A 24,117-nucleotide genomic window follows, 5' to 3' on the forward strand; every position below is an offset into this window, starting at 1 on the left:
TGGCGACGCCGTGTACAGATACGTCCCGGCAGCGTTTATTTTTAGACAAATACGTTAAAAGTACAAGGAAAACAAAAGACGATAGCTTCTTCGAAACAAAATATTATAGAGTAAATAATATTAACATAAAAGTCAGGATTCTACTACAAACACAGAACCGAATGCCTATTCATGTGAACGTATGTTCCTCTATTCGTAAGACGAACCAGATACAGTGCAATCAATCTGTAGAATTTAAGGCTTGTTCTTACTTTGTGTTTCTACTAAAAGATACAAGTTTTCTTTGAAGGGCTGCATTGAAACTTAACAATTCTTGCAAGACGAAGAATGTTTAAAAAGTAACCCGAAATTTATAATTCCGTGTGTTGTATTAGTTCGATTCGCACTGCTTGTTTTGTCACTGTCTTCGTAAACATGTCTGAAACGTATCTGTGCAATGTTTTGCATATTGGGTATTTACCCCGTTGTCAGCTGTCAAAAAGGTTATATGTGTTTTGCTAGCATCAACTATTATTTGTTTTGTATAAAAATAGATTAGAGAATCTGTACTAAATTTTGTTATAAGAATGGAGTAAAGTGTATCAAATTTTTAGGAATGTTAAATATTGCTTTTGGAGCGACTCTTATGAGTAAACCAAGAGCATACAAGTGGTATAAACATTTCAAAGCAGGCCTTAAAGGACAGCAGTTTTACAAGAATGGATGAGATTAAAACTATTTTTTTCCAATATTGAGCACTATAATCCTATTGCTTCCGCTAACATTGTCCATAATGCCATCAACGCCTGGGCGCTGCCAATATTTTCTGTAAATAATGTTGTTGTCCACTCAAGTTTCATCAGTATAAAAGAATTTTCTGCCTAGCTCCCTTAATTTCTTCACCTGGAGCAATTAAACAGAGAACCGACTCGTGGAGATAACATCTTGGACCTACTGATAACAAACAGACCCGAACTTTTCGATTCTGTCAGTGCAGAACAGGGTATCAGTGATCATAAGGCCGTTGCAGCATCCCTGAATATGGAAGTTAATAGGAATATAAAAAAAGGGAGGAAGGTTTATCTGTTTAGCAAGAGTAATAGAAGGCAGATTTAAGACTACCTAACAGATCAAAACGAAAATTTCTGTTCCGACATTGACAATGTTGAGTGTTTATGGAAAAAGTTCAAGGCAATCGTAAAATGCGTTTTACACAGGTACATGCCGAATAAAACTGTGAGGGACGGGAAAAACCCACCGTGGTTCAACAACAAAGTTAGGAAACTACTGCGAAAGCAAAGAGAGCTTCACTCCAAGTTTAAACGCAGCCAAAACCTCTCAGACAAACAGAAGCTAAACGATGTCAAAGTTAGCGTAAGGAGGGCTATGCGTGAAGCGTTCAGTGAATTCGAAAGTAAAATTCTATGTACCGGCTTGACAGAAAATCCTAGGAAGTTCTGATCATACAATGTAAGCTTTCCCGGCCGGTATTGTCTTCACTTAAAACTTCCGGGCTGATAGGCCGTGGTCGAAGTATAAAACACTCTCCTGACGTTTCGTCTCCGACTGCGGGAGACATCCTCGGAGGTAAAGCGCTTTACCTCCGAGGATGTCTCCCGCAGTCGGAGACGAAACGTCAGGAGAGTGTTTTATACTTCGACCACGGCCTATCAGCCCGGAAGTTTTAAGTGAAGACCTACAAAGTTCTGGTCTTACGTTAAATCAGTAAGTGGCTCGAAACAGCATATCCAGGCACTCCAGGATGATGATGGCATTGAAACAGAGGATGACACGCGTAAAGCTGAAATACTAAACACCTTTTTCCAAAGCTGTTTCACAGAGGAAGACCGCACTGCAGTTCCTTCTCTAAATCCTCGCACAAACGAAAAAATGGCGGACATCGAAATAAGTGTCCAAGGAATAGAAAAGCAACTGGAATCACTCAACAGAGGAAAGTCCACTGGACCTGACGGGATACCAATTCGATTCTACACATAGTACGAAAAAGAACTTGCGCCCCTTCTAACATCCGTGTACCGCAAGTCTCTAGAGGAACGGAAGGTTCCAAATGATTGGAAAAGAGCACAGGTAGTTCCAGTGTTAAGAAGGGTCGTCGAGCAGATGCGCAAAACTATAGACCTATATCTCTGACGTCGATCTGTTGTAGAATTTTAGAACATGTTTTTTTTTTTGTTTTTTTTTTTTTTTTTTTTTGCTCGAGTATCATGTCGTTTTTGGAAACCCAGAATCTACTCTGTAGGAATCAACATGGATTCCGGAAACAGCGATCGTGTGAGACTCAACTCGCTTTATTTGTTCATGAGACCCAGAAAATATTAGATACAGGCTCCCAGGTAGATGCTATTTTCCTTGGCTTCCGGAAGGCGTTCGATACAGTTCCGCACTGTCGCCTGTAAGCTGTGTGGCTGGATTTAAGAGTTTTTAGCAAACAGAACACAGCATATTTTGACTAAAGTTCAGTCTTGATCACTCATGTATGTTTTAATGATATAGGTAACCGGTTTCGGTTCTTTCTACAGAACCATCATCAGACCCATGGCTCCCTTAGGATGGTAGGCGGAGCTCTCCTCGCTGCTACGCAGTCAACTCAGTTGCGTAGCAGTGAGGAGAGCTCCGCCTACCATCCTAAGGGAGCCATGGGTCTGATGATGGTTCTGTAGAAAGAACCGAAACCGGTTACCTATATCATTAAAACATACATGAGTGATCAAGACTGAACTTTAGTCAAAATATAAAAATTAATTGATCACTGCTTTCCAAAAATGTTTACCAAAATAGAACACAGCATGTTGTTATCAATGGAGAGACGTCTACAGACGTTAAAGTAACCTCTGGCGTGCCACAGGGGAGTGTTATGGGACCATTGCTTTTCACAGTATATATAAATGACCTAGTAGATAGTGTCGGAAGTTCCATGCGGCTTTTCGCGGATGATGCTGTAGTATACAGAGAAGTTGCAGCATTAGAAAATTGTAGCGAAATGCAGAAAATTCTGCAGCGGATAGGCGCTTGGTGCAGGGAGATTCGAGCGCGCACGGAGGCTTTCAGACAGTCGTTCTGCCCGCGAACCATACGCGACTGGAACAGGAAAGGGAGGTAATGACAGTGGCACGTAAAGTGCCCTCCGCCACACACCGTTGGGTGGCTTGCGGAGTATAAATGTAGATGTAGATGTACTTACATGCCAGTCAATTATACCCGTTCTTTCTACCTGAATCTTTCGTTTACTTACAGATCTTTTCCAGGTAAATCCCACTACACGCAATGTCTTGTGTAAAACATCTAACATCTTTGTGCCAAGGAAAATGTATTTTTTGTTTCACGACAGTAAATAATTTCCGTAATGTGGACACTATTTTTTGGTTTATGTAAAAGTCCTCCATAGTTTGTCGAATGACCGATTTTGTAAAACTGTCTATAACGATGGGTTTCCTCCCTAAATTATTAGTTTTTCCTTCGCGGCGATTCCAATAAACCATGTGGCTTGTTTTCGCGTTCCTTCCTTATGCGTTCTATTGTGGCAAGGCTGACATTTGCATAAACTGCAGCCCTTTGATTGGGACTGGTAATATTAGCCAACAGTTCCTTTTGTATCGCCTCCTTAACACACGCTGTAATAACGTTAGAGACGATCGAACGCTCGTTACTCCACAGATACCTCCTCTTCTTCGTATTCTACACATTTTCTTGCAATGCATGGCGATTATCTATCACTTCCAGATACTGAAGTATATCAGTGAGTATGCAAAGTCAACTGACACTGGCAACTAAGATCCCACGAACAGAAACGATGTATATCACTGAACTCCGAACTACACCGCTGGACAGATAACGGGCAACTGATTTTGGGTGGCCCTGGAGGCCAGTGGCAGGGTTCTTCCGGGAAAGGCCACTTCCCCCCCACCAAAAGCGCTGCTCACTCTTGTTTTTACAGACAGACTATGTCACATTGCCGCGAAGGCGGGTGGGGGGGGGGGGGGGAGTCCCTGGCGGACAAAATGTAGAAACACCTGTCGCCTATAAAAGCCCAGTACAATGGAGAAGCGTACGCAAAAACGATGGTGCCTTAGAAGGCGAACGATAAATCTGACTCAGACACTACAACAAAACAATGCTGAGCAGCACTCGTGATCATAACGAACGACGCGCACATACTCGAAAGTAAACCGCCACACACTGCTCAGTAGCCTGTGGAGTACGTACATAGACCAGCGACATGCCCCAGCTTTTCACAGGTAGCATGAAGTAATCATCATCATCACATCATCAGTATTCTGCCCAACTCTCCATGCTCTCCTGTTCTCTGCCATTCTCCTCAGTTGAACGAAGCGCTAATTTTGCTTACCGCCCAGTGTGTACAGTTAAGATTAAAAATCAGAGAACAGAGCAGATAACTGAATATCATCACTTTACAATAACTTAAATTATTTAAACAGCACACGCCAGGAAACTTCTCAGGAGGAACGAATTTTATCTGTTCCGCATTTAATTGGCGTTTGGAGTGACATCTCGTGCCAATGATGGCAGCTGTGAGCTAACACACTGTCCCGTCCACCCGATTCCAATTGCGAACCAACGTGAACAACATTTTCTGTGTGACCTTCTCCCGCATTTGCCTCCTTACCCCGTAAACATTAACTTGAAACTGAAAAATTTGTACTTATCAGCTTAATATCTCATACGTGCTACATCGCAAGGCATTTAGGAAGTCTCGCATCAACAGCTAGGTAGCAGTAGCTAGTACCAACCTGACACTACAGTCGGGTGGCCTTATACGATTCCAAGAAGATGGCAGTGCATACTTTTCGCAGTGGCGAGGGACGTTAATTGATCGTAGCTCAGCCAATTTCAACGAGATATTTATAACTCATGTACACAAACCTTCTGTGTGAGTCAGTTATCGATTAATGATTAATTACAGTAGTTCCTGAGGTTAGCCTGAACCTACAAACAGAAACTGCGGTGACGGACTTTAATTTATATATGTATATAACAAAGAATACACTGCACACATCGTGTTTCACCTCAACACCTTCGCCACTTACTGCCACAACCAAGCCCACTTCACCTTCACCCACCTCGACACCCTAGTTTAAGCCTCTTCCAACCCCTCTCTTCACCCCCCTCCTCTATTCCCATCATGGCACGGCATGAGTGATGCATCCTCTTCCAGAACATTCGCTCCTTCCACACCAACAAATACCTACTCATGGACACCCTCTCCCACCACCAGGACGACACCTTCTTCCTGAGAAAACCCTTTCTCCAGCCCCATCATACTATCTGCATCTCTCCCTGTATCCTCCACCAAACTGGCGCTCCTGATCCCAGAGTGCATTGTGGCGTCGCCATCGGCCACAACCCCTCCTCAGTGACCCCACCGAACACCTTATCGTCAGTGTCTTCTTCCGCTCCATCACCATCACCTGCACCACCATGTATGTCTGCTCCACTGCTCCTATTCCCTATGACTTCATCTCCCACATTGACTGCACCTTCTCCACCTATGTGGTTATGTGATTGCCACCGACATCAACATCCATAGCAGCTCCCTTGCCGCCCTTTGGCAATGACATGAGTTCCTCCTCACAATCCAAGGTGACCTTTTCCCCTTTCCCAGCACACCCATCCCAAAAGCGACACCACCTTCAATGTTCTCCTTGCCACTGCCAACCTCCTTCGGCATATCGCTGTTGACATCCTTGACCCTACACGTAGCGACCACCTCCCTGTCCTTCTCACCATAACGTCTGTTCACTGCCCACCTCCGGCTCCACGCCCTGCACCCTGTCCCAAGGTAGTAAATGACTACCTTTGCGCCAACTGGGATGCCTACCGGGAATCCATTTCTACCCAGGTCGAAAGCCACCCCCTTACCTATCACCATCCTGACGACATTTACCACGCTTTGTCCTTCCTTCAGAAAGTCATTACTGACGCCATGGACATGGATGCTCATGTTCCCACTAAAACCATCCACCCCCACCGTCCCACTCTCGCTCCATGCGCTGTCCTCCATGAATCCCGCCACCTCTATCGCTGCTTCATACGCACTTGTGACAGGGATACACTCCAACGCCACTGGCAAATACAGCGACTTGTACAGAACCTTATTACAGCAAAGCAACGCTAGGACTCATGCCAGACCTGTACATGATACAACGCCACTCTCCCTATAAACTCCTCCAAGTACTGGTCAGCCTTTCATCAGCTTACTGGTTCCCATTCTGCTCTCCATTGCCCCCTTCTACATAACGACCACCCTCTTCCCAACAACCTCAGTAAGGCCAACCACTTGGCTTTCCACTTTTCCAAGGTCTTCTCCATCCCTGAAGATCCCCACTATGATTATTCTCTGTTCCCCACTGTCATGGAGTGCACCGATACCTCGGTCAATCAACTTGCTCTCAGTCTCCAGTACCTGCGGCAGTTGGCTCCCTCCGACATCAACACTCCAATCACAGCACTTATCCTCTGGTCACAACGCAACATGACCCCTGGTCACAACTAAGTCACCTACCACCACCACAGAGAATGCCTCTTCTCCTTCCTGACTGTCATTGCCAATCTCTATAACATCATCCTCTCTGCCAGCTTCTACCCTGACCTGTGGAAGACTTCCCACATCCTCTTATTCCTCAAACCAAACAAACCCCCTTCTGTCACCTATTCCTATTGTTCCATCTGCCTCACTTCCATCTTCAGTAAGGTCTTCGAATCCATCCTCTCCCGTCATATCCATTGCCACCTCAAACAACACCACCTCCTCCCCTTTACCCAGTGTGGCTTCTGACCCTCCTTCTCCGCCAAAGACCAACTCCTTAACCTCATCCACCTTCTTTCCCTCCAACTTAACTCCCATCACTCCGCCATTTTTGTTTCCCTCAATCTCCAAAATGCCTACGACTGGATATGGCATCCCGGTCTCCTCATCAAACTCCAAACCTACACCCTGCCTATCAGTTTTGTCCGTTTGGTCACTTCCTTCCTCTCACACCATCCTTCCTGTGTCACCCTCCACCGCGTGGGATTAGCTGAGCGGTCTAAGGTGCTGCAGTCATGGACTGTGCAGCTGGTCCCGGCGGAGGTTCGAGTCCTCCCTCGGGCATGAGTGTGTGTGTTTGTCCTTAGGATAATTTAGGTTAAGTAGTGTGTAGGCTTAGCGACTGATGACCTTAGCAGTTAAGTCCCATAAGATTTCACACACATTTGAACATTTTGTCACCCTCCACAACACCAACTCCCATATTTCTATCCCACTGCTGGTGTCCCCCAGGTCTCCGTCCTCTCGCCCCTCCTCTATCTCCTGTACACTGCTGATATGCCAAGCCACCCCACCTGTCCTTCTCCTCCAATATACTGATGATACTGCCTTCCTGGCTCTCTATCCTTCCCTTCAACAGTCCCAATGCACCCTCCAAACCCACCTCAACCAGGTCACCACTTGATGTAACCAGTGGTTCCTTCATCTCAACTCCTCCAAAACCCAGGCAATCGTCATAGGCCACACCACCCACTCCTTCTGTCTCCATGATTTCTACCTCACCATTTATGGTCATTGCATCCACCTCACACCCACCCTGGGGTACCTTGGCCTCACCCTCTACCATAACATCACCTGGACTCCTCATCTCCTGACCATCCAGCAGAAAGCCCATTCCTGCCTCTGCTTCCTGAAACTCCTGTCTGGCCAGACATGGGGACTGCATCCTTCCACCATCCTCCTCACCTACAAATCCCTCATCTGCCCTATGCTCTGTTATGGCAGCATTGCCTGGATCTCCGCTCCTCCCCCCCTCCACTTTTATAAGGCCATCCAAATCTTAGAATGCCACATGCTCCACCTCGCCTTCTGTATCTGCCTTCCTTCCCCCACACGACTCCTGTATGACCTCAACCCTTTCCCCCAGCTTCTCCTTTTCCTCCAACATCTCTGCATCCTTTACACTGACCGCAGGCTTGATCCACCTCCCCAGCCCCTGCTTTCCTCCTTTCTCTCCACCCTCCACCCATTGCTGTCCATCTATCGCTGTATCCATCCCTCTCTCCAACTCGACACCATCCAGCTCCTTGATCAGGGAAATTTCCAGCACTTCCCCCTCCTGGATATTGAACTTTGCCATAACATTTACGCTTCCTACCAACTGTAGCCTGGCCTTGTCTCCTCCCCCTCCCCAAGGCCCCCCTTTTCCTCTCCCCTCCTTATCCGAGAGCGGATTTTCCCCCTTCCCTCCCTGAGCCCCTGCACCCCCTCCCCGGATGTTTTCCTCTCCCTTCCCTCCGAAGCCCTCCTTCAGCACCCCCCCCAATCTCATCCCCCTTCTCTCCCCTCCTTCTTGCCTCATTTTACCTTCTCCCTTGTGGCCCCCCCCCCACCCCTGACAGATCTTCTGAGATTTTATTCATTATCAAGTGTGCTGCGTTAATGTTGTGTTCTGTGCCGTTATACAGTGTCATCTAGTGATGTGGTATTAATTGTGTGCTCGACCTGTATATAGTGCATGATTGTTTGTGTGCTTTTTATACTGTGACCGACTTTTAACTTGTTTTTGCCTGCAGTATTTTTTTAAGTGTGCTTCAAATTGCCAGTTGTGTTCTTTTAACTTTATGTCGACATCTTAACTGTCCCCCAGTGCATGTCCCCATACTAGTGTGTATTTTAACTCCCGTCATCTCCATTTACACTGTTTTTTATGTCCCTCTTTTTATTCCCCTTTTAAGTAAGAGTTTGCCTTTCTGTATTTTCTTTTTCTGTAAAGCTCTTTGACTGAAGAATGGTAGACTGTGCCACTGTCAGCCCTCCCCTGCCCATGTGGGGCAGGGGAATAAAATTACAATAAAGGAAAAAAAGAAAGAAAGAATATAGGTAGAATATATGGAAGTTATGAGCATGCTAAATACCATGACCTCTTATGACAGTAGTATGAAATATGACGATAGAAGTAACCTGACAGTGAATAAAACTGCTACAATAGAGTACCTTTTATCTGAATACAGATCAACCGAACTATGGACTAATCGAAGGCGTTCCAGTGGGTAAATTCAATTTTGCGTGCGCACCATCTAAAAGTTCTGTTGGCTCTAGTCTGGGGTCTGGTCAGTTCGGTTGTCTCCACCCTCCCGCCAAATGCCACTCATGCAGTTCTGTGTTTGTCTGAACAGAGTTGTGCTCTATCAAAAACTACAGTTCGGTAGTTTTGGTACATTACATAAATGCCGTAGTAAATTGTTGGGTTACTGGTAGTATTGGTAGCAGTGGTATGGAAAGAAACATAAATGGATATGTGTGAGAGAAACTGTGAGTCGACAACTTCTTTTCTGTTTTTTATTCGTTTATTTGTTTGCTTTGCATGTAATTAGAACTGCACACCGTTCAGTGCTAGTCCATTGAGTGTTTTACGTATATCATTACGAAATATAAATTGCGTTGTATATGTAATAAAAGTTAGTGGATTGAAAAACCAGTTACTTTTGATGGAAGTACAGCTTACATGCATAAACATATAAAAATCTATATAATTATTGTTGATATTTCGTACTCATATGAACATTCTTAATCATAATAAAAGACAAGAGCTATTATTAATCAGTGTGAAAGTTGTTCATGAACATCAGAAACATGTTTATATAAGATCGACGACATACTGAAGTGATGTTTCACATGTTTTTGTTTTACGTTTTTTTTTTCAGTTTTACCCTTTTTGTTAGGAAATTGCGTTTCCTAGTCTATATGATGAAACTGTGTCATTTTTTCCATTTTTACTACAACATCCCTCTGTTTCGCATTGTTGTTGTTGTTGTAGTCTTCAGTCTAGAGACTGGTTTGATGCAGCTCTCCATGTTATTCTATCCTGTGCAAGCTTCACCTCCCAGTACCTACTGCAACCTACATCTTCCTGAATCTGTTTAGTGTATTCATCTCTTGGTCTCCCTCTACGATTTTTACCCTCCACGCTGCCCTCCAATACTAAATTGGTGATCCCTTGATGCCTCAGAATATGTCCCACCAACCGATCCCTTCTTCTAGTCAAGTTATGCCACATATTTCTCTTCTCCCCAATTCTATTCAATACCTCCTCATTGTGGTCTAGGGGTAGCGTCTTTGATTCATAATCAAAACGTCTTCGGTCCCGGGTTCGGTCCCCGCCACTGCCTTAATTTTGATAAATAATCAGCATTGGCGGCCGAAGACTTCCGGCATGAGAAGTCAGCCTCATTCTGCCAACGGCCTTGTCAAAGAGGGCGGAGGAGCGGATAGAGATTCAGGGCACTCTCTTGTCCTAGGGGTGGGAAATTGCCCCTAAAGACGGAAGAATCAGCAATGATCAACGACATGAGGATGCAGAAGGCAATGGAAACCACTGCATTAAAGACACGTAACGTGTATCCACAGGACATGTGGCCTGTATTTGAAGAAGTATCATGATGATCTCTCCATTGGCAAAAGATTCCGGAATAGTCCCCCATTCGGATCTCCGGGAGGGGACTGCCAAGGGGGAGGTTACTATGAGAAAAAGATTGAATAATCAACGAAACGATAACGTTCTACGAGTCGGGGCGTGGAATGTCAGAAGCTTGAACGTGGTAGGGAAACTAGAAAATCTGAAAAGGGAAATGCAAAGGCTCAATCTAGATATAGTAGGGGTCAGTGAAGTGAAGTGGAAGGCAGACAAGGATTTCTGGTCAGATGAGTATCGGGTAATATCAACAGCAGCAGAAAATGGTATAACAGGTGTAGGATTCGTTATGAATAGGAAGGTAGGGCAGAGGGTGTGTTACTGTGAATAGTTCAGTGACCGGGTTGTTCTAATCAGAATCGACAGCAGACCAACACCGACAACGATAGTTCAGGTATACATGCCGACGTCGCAAGCTGAAGATGAACAGATAGAGAAAGTGTATGAGGATATTGAAAGGGTAATGCAGTATGTAAAGGGGGACGAAAATCTAATAGTCATGGGCGACTGGAATGCAGTTGTAGGGGAAGGAGTAGAAGAAAAGGTTACAGGAGAATATGGGCTTTGGACAAGGAATGAAAGAGGAGAAAGACTAATTGAGTTCTGTAACAAGTTTCAGCTAATAATAGCGAATACCCTGTTCAAGAATCACAAGAGGAGGAGGTATACTTGGAAAAGGCCGGGAGATACGGGAAGATTTCAATTAGATTACATCATGGTCAGACAGAGATTCCGAAATCAGATACTGGATTGTAAGGCGTACGCAGGAGCAGATATAGACTCAGATCACAATATAGTAGGCTGAAGTTCAAGACATTAATCAGGAAGAATCAATACGCAAAGAAGTGGGACACGGAAGTACTAAGGAATGACGAGATAGGTTTGAAGTTCTCTGACGCTATAGATACAGCAATAAGGAATAGCGCAGTAGGCAGTACGGTTGAAGAGGAATGGACATCTCTAAAAAGGGCCATCACAGAAGTTGGGAAGGAAAACATAGGTACAAAGAAGGTAGCTGCGAAGAAACCATGGGCAACAGAAGAAATACTTCAGTTGATTGATGAAAGGAGGAAGTACAAACATGTTCCGGGAAAATCAGGGGTACAGAAATACAAGTCGCTAGGAATGAAATAAATAGGAAGTGCAGGGAAGCTAAGACGAAATGGCTGCAGGAAAAATGTGAAGACATCGAAAAAGATATGATTGTCGGAAGGACAGACTCAGCATACAGGAAAGTCAAAACAACCTTTGGTGACATTAAAAGCAACGGTGGTAACATTAAGAGTGCAACGGGAATTCCACTGTTAAATGCAGAGGAGAGAGCAGATAGGTGGAAAGAATACATTGAAAGCCTCTATGACGGTGAAGATTTGTCTGATGTGATAGAAGAAGAAACAGGAGACGATTTAGAAGAGATAGGGGATCCAGTATTAGAATCGGAATTTAAAAGAGCTTTGGAGGACTTACGGTCAAGTAAGGCAGAAGGGATAGATAACATTCCATCAGAATTTCTAAAATCACTGGGGGAAGTGGCAACAAAACGACTATTCACGTTGGTGTGTAGAATATATGAGTCTGGCGATATACCATCTGACTTTCGGAAAAGCATCATCCACACAATTCCGAAGACGGCAAGAGCTGACAAGTGCGAGAATTATCGCACAATCAGCTTAACAGCTCATGCATCGAAGCTGCTTACAAGAATAATATACAGAAGAATGGAAAAGAAAATTGAGAATGCGCTAGGTGACGATCAGTTTGGCTTTAGGAAAAGTAAAGGGACGAGAGAGGCAATTCTGACGTTACGGCTAATAATAGAAGCAAGGCTAAAGAAAAATCAAGACACTTTCATAGGATTATCGAAAGCTTCTATTCTCTTCTTGTCTAAACTATGTATCGTCCACGTTTCACTTCCATACGTGACTACACTCCATACAAATACTTTCAGAAACGACTTCCTGACACTTAAATCTATACTCGATGTTAACAAATTTCTTTTCTTCAGAAACGCTTTCCTTGCCATTGCCAGTCTACATTTTATATCCTCTTTACTTCGACCATCATCAGATATTTTGCTCCCCAAATAGCAAAACTCATCTACTGCTTTAAGCTTCTCATTTCCTAATTTAATTCCCTCAGTATCACCCGATTTAATTCGACTACATTCCATTATTCTCGTTTTGCTTTTGTTGATGTTCATCTTATATCCTCCTTTCAAGACACGCTCCATTCCGTTCAGCTGCTCTCCCAGGTCCTTTGCTGTCTCTGACAGAATTACAATGTCATCGGCGAACTCGAAGTTTTTATTTCTTCTCCGTGGATTTTAATTCCTACACCGAATTTTTCTTTTGTTTCTTTACTGCTTGCTCAGTATACAGATTGAATAACATCGGGGATGCACAACAAAACAAAAATTTTCGAACAAAAGCTAAATTAAACATTGACAGTTTCAATTTTGCTGTAAATACTGTTTCTTTTTAAGTAACAGACCGTTGAATAACTCTGCAGAACAAAAATATTCCATAGGTTACGTGGCTCTCACTCAGTTTCTAGACGGTTGACCACTTCCGGTTTTTAGGGGAATATAGTATGACATTGATTACATGCGCAAACAAAGTGATGGATATTAGGTAATGCCCTATAGATATGCAACACATATAATGTACAGGCAACGCGGTTTCGATCTTAACTGACCAAGGCTATTTGGAAAACTACCGTCTCTACGCTTACTTACGATAGCCTGTGGTAGTTTTACAACTATACGTCTGAACCTTCACTTGCGACAGACTGTGCTTTTGTTTGCCGTTCACAAAGGACTGTAACAGGTGGCAGGGGAAGCGGGAGGTGTAAAAGAGGGAAGAGGATTTCCCTGTCAAAAATCGGCTGATTTAGACGAATTTGCCATTGTCAAATTCCTCTAGTTCTTGGATATTGTATACATCGCGAAAAGAAGAAAGTTTACATCAGGGATTTTACTCTCCGTCTAGTTTATGTTTGAAATGTTCCCTACAGACGACATTAATAAATTAAAGTTGTCATTTGCCTCCAATTCTGTCGGTTTTAATGTTCTAGTCATCTTGTACGATATCATCACACTTTAGTATTATTTCCTTTTTTTTTAATGAATATCCTTTTCTGTTCAATTATTGTCATCACATGCAGATACGCAAGCAGTTATACAGTTTTCCCCTACTGCTATAGAGGACATACGCAGTAATAGGTCGTTTAAAATGGACTCAAACTCGCGTCCGGACTTTTGCAAAACAGTTCACTTTGAGACCACGAAGGTCTGTGCGCCGTATTGTGTACAGGCGTGGGTCTACCAACATCTTGGTCTAGGGCTGTTGGTGAGATATCATGGCACATCTTCCGCGAATGGCGAGCACTTTTTCGAACACAGTTCGCAGTTGGGGACACAACAGTGTAACAGTCGCCTTGCCATAGTAGTCCGGGAGACCATGACAAAAAAGTGCAATTGTTTTGTATTACTTGGTGTTTTAACACATTGTTATTGACGACATGACAGACAAAAGCCCATTTTGTTCTGCGACATGTGATGCTCAATCACTTTTAAACGTATCGTACTAGCTACAGCTTTTTTATGCATTATTAGCAACACAGATTATAGACAGAAAAGGTCAACAAGGTATATACTATTGAAATATTATGGATTGTAACTAGTGTTATTAATAATAGCAATACTCTATTGTAAATATTGAAAGATAAACTTACATTAATAACATAAATTCGTTTATTATTATGAATATTTTTAAACAATCAGACTTGAAAAGAGTACTATACAAATCAAAGACTTAGAACAAAACCAGTAAAACTTTGGCGGATAGCAGTTTATGATAATGGGCTTTTGTTTGTTAGGCCGTCAATAAGAACATATTAAAACGTCAAGTAGCATTACGTGGTTGTACTTTGTCTCACGGGCTTCCGTACTATTGGAACCAATCAGTGCCGTAGACTGGGAGATAAATGAACACTAGAATCCGACACCAACCATTCAGGGAGCTCCAGTTCTAGGGAAATGTGTCAAAGTGACTCGAAAGACTTTCCTCGGCCTCTCGTAGTAATACTGAGCGATTGTTCAACGTGCTACGTCCCACTCGCAATATTCTGCTTTGAACATTTTCATTGTTCACCTAATTGTTTTGAAACTTTGTGCGAGATTAAAACTGTATGCCGGATAGATACTCTAACCTGGGACCTTTACCTTTTGCTGGCAAGTCTACAAGCACGTCTCGTGACCCGCCCTCACAACTTAACTTCCGTCAGTACCTTCCAAACTCCACAGAACTTCTCCTGCACGCATTTTGGGAGTAGTACGCATAGAGGAAAGTATGTAGTGGAGAAATGACTGCCATAGCCTAGACGACTTCACTCTGTAGCAGGGAGAGCGCTGCTTTCAAAGTGTGCTGGAGAACTTCTGTGAAGTTTCATAATCACTAAACGTACGTTTACATCCTCAACTAGCCAAACGCTTTTCAGAAACTTTAGTTGTCTGTGTCCTGAGGAAAATGCGGTGACATCGCTGATCATTTCAGGTCCAAAACTTTAAAGTACAGCGATTATGTGAAATTCATCGAGGAGCTAGCCAGGCAGAAGAAGATGGAGCCGCAGCAAATAATGGACAAGATGCTTAACTGCGGACCGCCGGGCACCGCAGGCGCTACGGTAAGCCACTCACTACACACACTAAAACTCCCCACACACAGGGGGCGAGTCCTCCCCCTAGTCTAGTGTACAAAAACTATTGCTCCCACAACAAGATCTTTTTTACTGCATTAATGAATCTCATAGTATGTATTCTGCTCCTGAACTAGGTTTTACATTCAGTAAGAATAATTCCTAATTCCAAGAAATAAGGGTCTCAGCAATTTCTGCAAAATCTGATGTTTTATACACAGAATATTGAAGGTTTTATCTTTAAAAAGGGATACATAGTACAGTCAAATGGTGTATTTCTGGTACAGCACTTGCCCGCGAAAGACAAAGGTCCCGAGTTCGAGTTTCGGTCTGACACACAATTTTAATCTTCCAGAAAGGTTCATATCAGCGTACACTCCGTTGCAGAGTGGAAATCTCATTCTGGAAACATCCCCCAGGCTGTGGCTAAGCCATGTCTCCGCAGTATCCTTTCTTCCAGGAGTGCTAGTTCTGCAAGGTTCGCAGAAAAGCTTCTGTGAATTTTGGAAGGTAGGAGACGAGGTACTGGCAGAATTGAAATTTTGAGGATGGGTCGTGAGTCGTGATTGGGTAGCTCAGATGGTGGAGCACTTACCCGCGAAAGGCAAAGGTCCCGAGTTCGAGGCTCGGTCCGGCACACAGTTTTAATCTGCCAGGAAGTTTCATATCAGCGCACACTCCTCTGCAGGGTGAAAATCTCATTCTGAAAAGCAGCATGTTTTTGGACCTTCTGCAGAAACATAAAAAACGCCTACTTCCACCCCCAACAACTCGAAAAATATGCATATTATCAGCCAAAGCACCTGCACCACGTGAAAGTACGTAGGATTTCCCGCAAGGGGCGTCTGTAACATTAAATTTTCTCGTAGGGAGGGGGGGCGTGGGGGGGGGGAGACAAAGTGAAAATTACGATAAATACACTACTGGCTATTAAAATTGCTGCACCACGAATATGACGTGTTACAGATGCGAAATTAAACCGACAAGATGAAGATGCTGTGATATGCAAATGATTATTTTTCACAGCATTCACACAAGGTTGGCGCCGGTGGCGACATCTACAACGTGTTCACATGAGGAAATTTTCCAACCGATTTCTCATACACAAACAGTAGTTGACCGGCGTTGCCTGGTGAAACGTTGTTGTGATGCCCCGTGTAAGGAGGAGAAATGCGTACCGTCACGTTTCCGACTTTGATAAATGTCGGATTGTAGCCTATCACGATTGCGGTTTATCGTATCGCGACATTGCTGCTCGCGTTGGTCGCGATCCACGTGTTGGATCCCAACGGCCTCGTATCAGCAGCAGTCGAGATGACAGGCATCTTATCTGCATGGCTGTAACGGATCGTGCAGCCACGTCTCGATCCCTGAGTCAACAGATGGGGACGTTTGCAAGACAACAACCATCTGCACGAACAGTTCGAAGACTTTTGCAGCAGCATGGACTATCAGCTCGAAGACCGTGGTTGCGGTTACCCTTGACGCTGCATCACAGACAGGAGCGCCTGCGATGGTGTACTCAACGACGAACCTGGGTGCACGAATGGCAAAACGTCATTTTTTCGGATGAATCCAGGTTCTGTTTACAGCATCATAATGATCGCACCCGTGTTTGGCGACATCGCGGTGAACGCACATTGGAAGTGTGTATTCGTCATCGCCATACTGGTGTGTTACCTGGGGGTGCCATTCGTTACACGTCTCAGTCACCTCTTGTTCGCATTGACGGCACTTTGAACAGTGGACGTTACATTTCAGATGTGCTACGACCCGTGGCTCTACCCTTCATTCGATCCCTACAAAACCCTACATTTTAGCAGGATAATGCACGACCGCATGTTGCAGGTCCTGTACGGGCCTTTCTAGATACGGAAAATGTCCGATTAGTGCTCTGACCAGCACATTCTCCAGATCTCTCACCAATTGAAAACGTCTGGTCAACGGTGGCCGAGCAACTGGCTCGTCACAATACGCCCGTCACTACTCTTGATGAACTGTGGTATTGTGTTGAAGCTGCATGGGCAGCTGTACATGTACACGCCATCCAAGCTCTGTTTGACTCAATGCCCAGGTGTATCAAGGCCGTTATTGCGGCCAGATTTGGTTGTTCTGGGTACTGATTTCTCAGGATCTATGCACCCAAACTGCCTGAAAATGTAATCATATGTCAGTTCTAATATAACATATTTGTCCAATGAATATCCGTTTATCATCTGCATTTCTTCTTGGTGTAGCAATTTTAATGGCCAGTAATGTATCTTCTGCACCTACTGCCAAACGTACCGTCCCACCTCTATCCCTCATCATCGATATGCCTTCGGTGTATTACGCTTAAAAAATGTTGTTTTGACTGAAGCGATGGGAAAACATGTTTGATGATACGCTAACAGATTATGTTTATTGCTTATTGCGCACATGAGCCTGAATAGAAAGATGAATATTAAATCTATGTGTAGTAATGTACATGTGTCACGAAATGAGAAAATGTCAGCACAGGATTGGGTCATCAATTTGAATAGGTTCTCTATCTGGGAAAGAAAGAAGGTATTTAGTGATAGAATGTGAAGTCAAAAGACAGATTAGTTTTATTGTGAACTATCTAAGTATGAATAAGTTCTTGTACTGATGTCGGGTGCACATTTTATTTACTCGTCTCCATTTGGCGGTCGGTAGCCCAGGCAATGTTTCTTGGGCACTAGAAAGTCCATTTGAGGCGTCTTGGGCATTTGAAGATCCAGTTAAAGGGCCAGGGGCTAAAGGAATATCCAGGCTGTGCAATAAATTGTTGTTCTTCGGCTGAAAAAGCTGTAATTGAATAATTAATGTTATGATAGATAAAGACTGATTGATAAAGATGCGTAATGCTGCGGAATACATTGTCGGAAAAAATTAGTACACCCTTTAAAAGTTTCCAATTCACTCAAGACCTACAGTTGCAACAATGCATATGGAGTACATGAAATGATTACATTTACAGATAAATAGCACAAGCAGTTCTGAGGTACCAGGTATTAAAGCACGCTGAAACACCGGTATCAGTATGTGGTTTAACCTCCACCGGCAGCAATGGACGCGCCGACTCCGGCATCCGGTCAACCGTACAGATGGCGGCTACTGTCACGTCATGCCACGCCTGCTCGGCCGGTTCACGTCGTTTTGTAATAGTTGCTGGCTGACGACTCATAGGAGCTACTTCCCTCCCCGTAATATCCCACACGTGCTTAATTGGAGACAATCACTTTTATATATCGTAACATTAATCATTCAATTACAACTTTTTCAGTTGAAGAACAACAGCTCACTTTTCAACCTGGACATTTTCCTGCCCCTGGCCCTTTGCCTGGACCTTTCAGTGCCCGAGACCCCTCACCTGGACCTTCTAGTACCAACAGCCAAACGGACACGAGTGAATAAAATGTGGAGATGGCATCAGTACAGCAATTTCTTCATACTTAGATAGTTCACGATATAACTAAGCCGGCGGTTCTAGGCGCTTCAGTCCGGAACCGCGCAGGCTCGAATCCTGCCTCGGGCAAGGGTATGTGTGATGTCCTTAGGTTAGTTAGCTTTAAGTATTTGTAAGTCTAGGGAACTGATGACCTCAGATGTTAAGTGCTTAGAGCCATTTGAACCATTTGATATAACTAAACTGTCTTTTGGAAACTGGAAATTTGTGGTAAGATCTTATTGGACCAAACCGCTGCGGTCATCGGTCCCTAAGCCTACACATTACTTAATCTAACTTAAACTGACTTACGCTATGGACAACACACACAGCCATGGCCGATGGAGGACCGACGGGGGGAGCCGCACGAATCGTGACAAGGCGACTGAGACAACGCGGCTACCCCGCGCGGCCAACTGTCTTTTGAATTCACATTCTGTCACTAAATGCCTTCTTTCTTCTTCACATAGAGAGCCTACTCGAAGTAACGACCCAATCCTGTGCTCGACATTCACTCATTTCATAACACATGTACTACATACAGATTTCTATTCAGTCTCATGTTCTCAATATGTAGCAAATTTGTTACTGTTTCATCAAACATGTTTTCCCATCGATTCAATCAAAACAAACTCCTTCAAGCGCAATACACTGAAAGTATATCGACGATGAAAGATGGACGAGTTCGTCTGACTGTAGGGCGCAGAAGATTTTTACGTAATTTTCACTTTGCTTCCTCCCCCCTACGAAAAAATTTAAAATTTAATATTACAAACGTCTCTTGCGGGAAATTTAATGTTCTTTCACGTAGTGTAGATGCTTTTGCTGATAACATGTATATTTTCCGAGTTGTTGGGGGTGGAAGTGGCCGTTTCTGACGTTTTCGCAGAATTGCCAAAAAACTCGCTGCTTTTCAGCGCACTCTAGCGCCGATGTCGTCTGTCAGAAAATCCAATCTGGCTAGTGAATTTTGTAGGAAAATTTATATACTTTAATTTTGTGCCGAATGGTCATCTCCGAAAAAAACGCGCAGTTTTAGATATAAAAAAAACGGGAAAAATGAAAAAAGTGCTATGAAGGAGCAAGAAGTCTTGGCTGCAGTATTAACAACGTAACCAAGACTGCTGGTTTTTCGTATCGCACGTACTGGTTGCCGTACGAACCCAGTTATGAAGTGGAAAAAGTGCGGTGATTTTGAGGTTTTTGGGTTTTTTATCATGAATCCGACCTCCTAAAAGGCATCATTCATGAAATTCGGATTCAGCACCCCAAGAAGCATACATGGACGAGAGAAAAAGCCTTTCGCGATTTTGTTACGAAAAGAGCTGTTTTGAACAACAATTGACAGGAGTGCTAGAGCATTCATTATCTATTTAGTATGCGGCAGTATCAGTCCTAGAGAAGAAATGAATAGGACCTTTTCTGCAGGAAATTTAATTTAGGTTAATTTTTTACTGGGATACATATTAGCTAGAGGCGGCTGTTTTAAAGTTATTCCAGAAAAACGTACAGAAGTGACCTTCAAACACACCCCTACCCCCTCATTCACTCCAGTTACGAGTTTTAGTATATTTTTCATGGCACCCCTTCGTACCACTGTACAAATCTCCTATGACTGAATCGAAGTCGTGGAACTGCCACTATGGGGTTTCTACTGTATCCGCAACTTTGGTACCACCGACGCGATGAGAGATTAGGTACCACTTTGGCATAGTGTCTCCCTTTAATTTCGTCGGACAGTTGGAGGTTTTCATTCCATAGGTCCTGATTACAGTGCCTGTGGTATGAAGAAGATCGTCAGGTGGCACTTTATTATATTTCACTGAACTTCCTTGGCCCGAGTATCTACTTTTTCATTTCCCTGTATTCCGCTACGCGCCTTCACCCAAAACATGATGGTCGTCTTAATTACGAGGGAAAGCTCCTGAACTGCCCTCATAATACGGTATAAATGCTGTTAATTAAGAGTGATACTTTTTAAAATTTGAAAAAGAAAACCCTCATTGTATCAAAGTAAATTGTGCTTTATTTTGAAGCTTTGACATGTAGTTATGTTCTGGACAAATATCGACTACGGCTTTGAACATACTGACGCACACGTCTCAATGACTCTGTCCAACATCAGTGACGTTATGTCAGTGATACCCTGAGGAATGTTCGCCTCCAAACGATCCAAAGTTTGTAGCTTGTCAGCATAGATCCGGGATTTGATGTAGCCCCAAAGGAAAAAATCACACTCCTGTGGCGCCAGCTCACGGATCCACGTCTCCAAGTGACCCTGTCGCCAAACTTCTGCCTCAGAAACTCGAGTTTAGCATCCGCTGAGTGGCACATAGCGCCATTCTGCTCGAATCACATGTTTCCAATATCTATGGCCTCAAGTTCTTGTCACAGGAATTCGCGTAACGTGGATCCGTAGCGTCACCGTTGCTGGTAACTGTTCTTCTCTTATCATACCGTAATGAAAGACCCTTTACTAGATAATGCTGAGCGTGAATCTGATAAAATTATGATTGTTTCTTCTTGAACTTCTCTTGCGTATTTACGTTTCTCTAAAATCGCTGTGTGTTCTGCACTTCGTCGTAATGGCCAGCCGGGCTGACTCACTATTGCCCCAAGAGGTGGCAGCTCTGAGTACTGAATTCCTCATCCTGTATGCTCCCATGTCACCTACAAATAAAAGCACGTATTCCTTGTAGTATCCCTTTGAGCCACGATATAATTAAATCAGGTGAAATGCAGTAAAATATTTGTTTTTATTTTTATGTGTCGTTAGGGCACAAACTGACTGTTTCAGTGTAAAACAACTGTAGCAATACCAACTTCATTAGACCTGTACGTAAAAATTGTCACCTTTTCTTAATGACAAATGAACATTTTTAATTACATGAGCCATGTGACAAACAAAAGTATTAGTGCAATATAAACAGAATTGAGACCACAATCACAAAAACAGATTCCATAATATATAATTTTATGACGACCCTCCATATCAAACATGTAAAAAAAAAAGTCCTTTCAGTGCTTCACTATTTATGATGTAGCTGAAAGCATTCGGCCACCTTCGTCATAAAAATCGAACTTTGCACATGGAACACGTCCTTCTGATTCGTTTAGGATTTTGTTTGCTGCTGCAGTGGGCACAACGTTCAGAAGCGCTCTTCCCAGGCAGGTGTGTTGTTTTATCAGTATCATATGCACTGCCTTTTGAAAGATAGGGTTTCAAGTGATTTCTTGGGCTATCTGAGTTCCATCTGCTCAAAGGAGGGTAGAATATTCTGCGTCACCATTTGACTTGCTTTGGCGGTCAGTGGCATATGTTGCCAAAATACCGGGTGATCAAAAAGTCAGTATACATTTGAAAACTGAATAAATCACGGAATAATGTAGATAGAGAGGTACAAATTGACACACATGCTTGGAATGACATGGGGTTTTATTAGAACAAAAAAAAAAATACAAAAATTCACAAAATGTCCGACAGATGGCGCTCCATCTGATCAGAATAGCAATATTAGCATAACAAAGTAAGACAAAGCAAAGATGATGTTCTTTACAGGAAATGCTCAACAATAGTTGTAGTCGAGGAATAATGTTGTGAACAGCACTGTAAAGCATGTCCGGAGTTATGGCGAGGCATTGGCGTCGGATGTTGTCTTTCAGCTTCCCTAGAGATGTAGGTCGATCACGATGCACTTGCCACTTCAGGTAACCCCAAAGCCAATAATCGCACGGACTGAGGTCTGGGGACCTGGGAGGCCAAACATGACGAAAGTGGCGGCTGAACACGATCATCACCAAACGACGCGCGCAAGAGATCTTTCACGCGTCTAGCAATATTGGGTGGAGCGCCATCCTGCATAAACATCGTACTTTCCAGCAGGTGTTCATCAGCCATGCTGGGGATGATGCGATTCTGTAACATATCGGCGTACCTCTCACCCGTCACGGTAGCAGTTACAAAACCAGAATTACTCATTTCCTCGAAGAAAAAAGGCCCGATAATGGTAGATGTAGTAAATCCAACCCATACCGTGACTTTCTCGTCGTGCAATGGAGTTACCAGTTTTAGGATTTTCGGTAGCCCTAATTCTGCAGTTGTGGGCGTTGACAGACCCTCGGAGCGTGAAATGAGCTTCGTCGGTCCACAACACGTTACTCAACCAATCGTCATCTTCCGCCATCTTTTGAAACGCCCACACGGCAAATGCCCTCCGCTTCACTAAATCACCAGGTAACAGTTCATGATGCCGATGGATTTTGTACGGATAGCATCGGAGGGTACGCCTCAGTGCCAGCCAAACAGTAGTGTATGGAATGCCGGTGCGACGTGCGACTGCACGAGCGCTGACTTCCCCGTGCATAGACGAAACTGCTACAGTCTCCATTTCTTCCTGAAGTGTCTCAGCATCATTACACCTTGTGCTCGGTCGGCCACTACGGGGTCTATCGTCTAAACAACCCGTGGCTTCGAACATCGAAATCATTCTCGCCACATCTGCATTTGTCAACGGACCTTTACCCGTTCGAATCCCCTTCCTATGGCGATAGGATCTTAAAGCTGAACTAGCACATTCCCCATTCTCATAATACAGCTTCACTAAAAGTGCCTTTTCGGGTAACGTCAACATGCCGCGACTGCTGGCACATCTGATTCTCTCTCTTTTTTTCCTTTATTGTTATTTTAAACACCTGTACACCAGGTGGGCTGGCAGCAGCATCCTACGCCGCTCTTCAGCCTCAGGATTGACAGTGAAAAATATTAAGACACATAGACTGAACAAAATGGTGGGCAAAAACATTAGACACAGAATAAAAAAACACGACGAAAACCACACTAAAAACTATCGGCACGACGCACAAACACTGACGACTTCGACGGCACAGGTGAACGGAGCAGCGTGACGGCGAACACTAAACACAAACACGATGGCACACACACGAGAAACAGATGGTGATGATCTCCGGCGCGCGAATGTCCACATAGCGTGTGTGAGTCCGGGGACCTGCCAAGAGGGGAAGAAGGGGAGGGAGAGGGGAGAGCAAAGATGCCAATGGCAGAGGAGATGGGAGGAGGAATGGAGGTATGCGGGTAGAGGAAGCCCGGGGGAGGAGTGGGGAGAAAGGGAGGAGGGAGGGAAGGGGGAGAGAAGGGAGAGAGGGGGCCCATAGGAACAAACACAGGGAGGGAGGATCAAAGTTGGTAGGAGGGAGGGGAGGAGGGCATCATCAGGGAGGGGGAGCTGGCGGAAGGCACCTTGGGAGGGTATGGAGAGTGGAGAGATGGAGAGCAGGTGGGACGTGGAAATATAGGTGCGGCAGTGGACGTGGGTGGGAGAGGATGGGAGAGACCAGTGGGTGAGGAGGATCGAGTTTACGGGAGGTATAGAGTATCCGTATCCGTTCGAGGAAAAGGAGGAGGTGGGGGAAGGGAATAAGGTCGTACAGGATCCGCGTGGGGAAGGGAAGACAGATGCGATAGGCGAGGCGAAGAGCATGGCGTTGTAGGATATGAAG

General features: G+C 44.1%; 1 protein-coding gene across 1 annotated transcript in view; it reads left to right on the top strand.

Annotated features, from left to right (window-relative positions):
* Nucleotides 1-24,117, top strand: part of LOC126177158 (tubulin polymerization-promoting protein homolog) — a 127,159-nt gene that overhangs the window by 93,550 nt on the left and 9,492 nt on the right. Inside the window, exon 3 of the mRNA XM_049924433.1 lies at nucleotides 15,011-15,140. Within this exon, the coding sequence (XP_049780390.1) occupies nucleotides 15,011-15,140 (130 nt within the window). The remainder of the gene's footprint in view (nucleotides 1-15,010; nucleotides 15,141-24,117) is intronic.

The sequence above is a fragment of the Schistocerca cancellata genome, chromosome 3 (assembly GCF_023864275.1).
Source record: "Schistocerca cancellata isolate TAMUIC-IGC-003103 chromosome 3, iqSchCanc2.1, whole genome shotgun sequence".
Classification (NCBI taxonomy): Eukaryota; Metazoa; Arthropoda; class Insecta; order Orthoptera; family Acrididae; genus Schistocerca; species Schistocerca cancellata.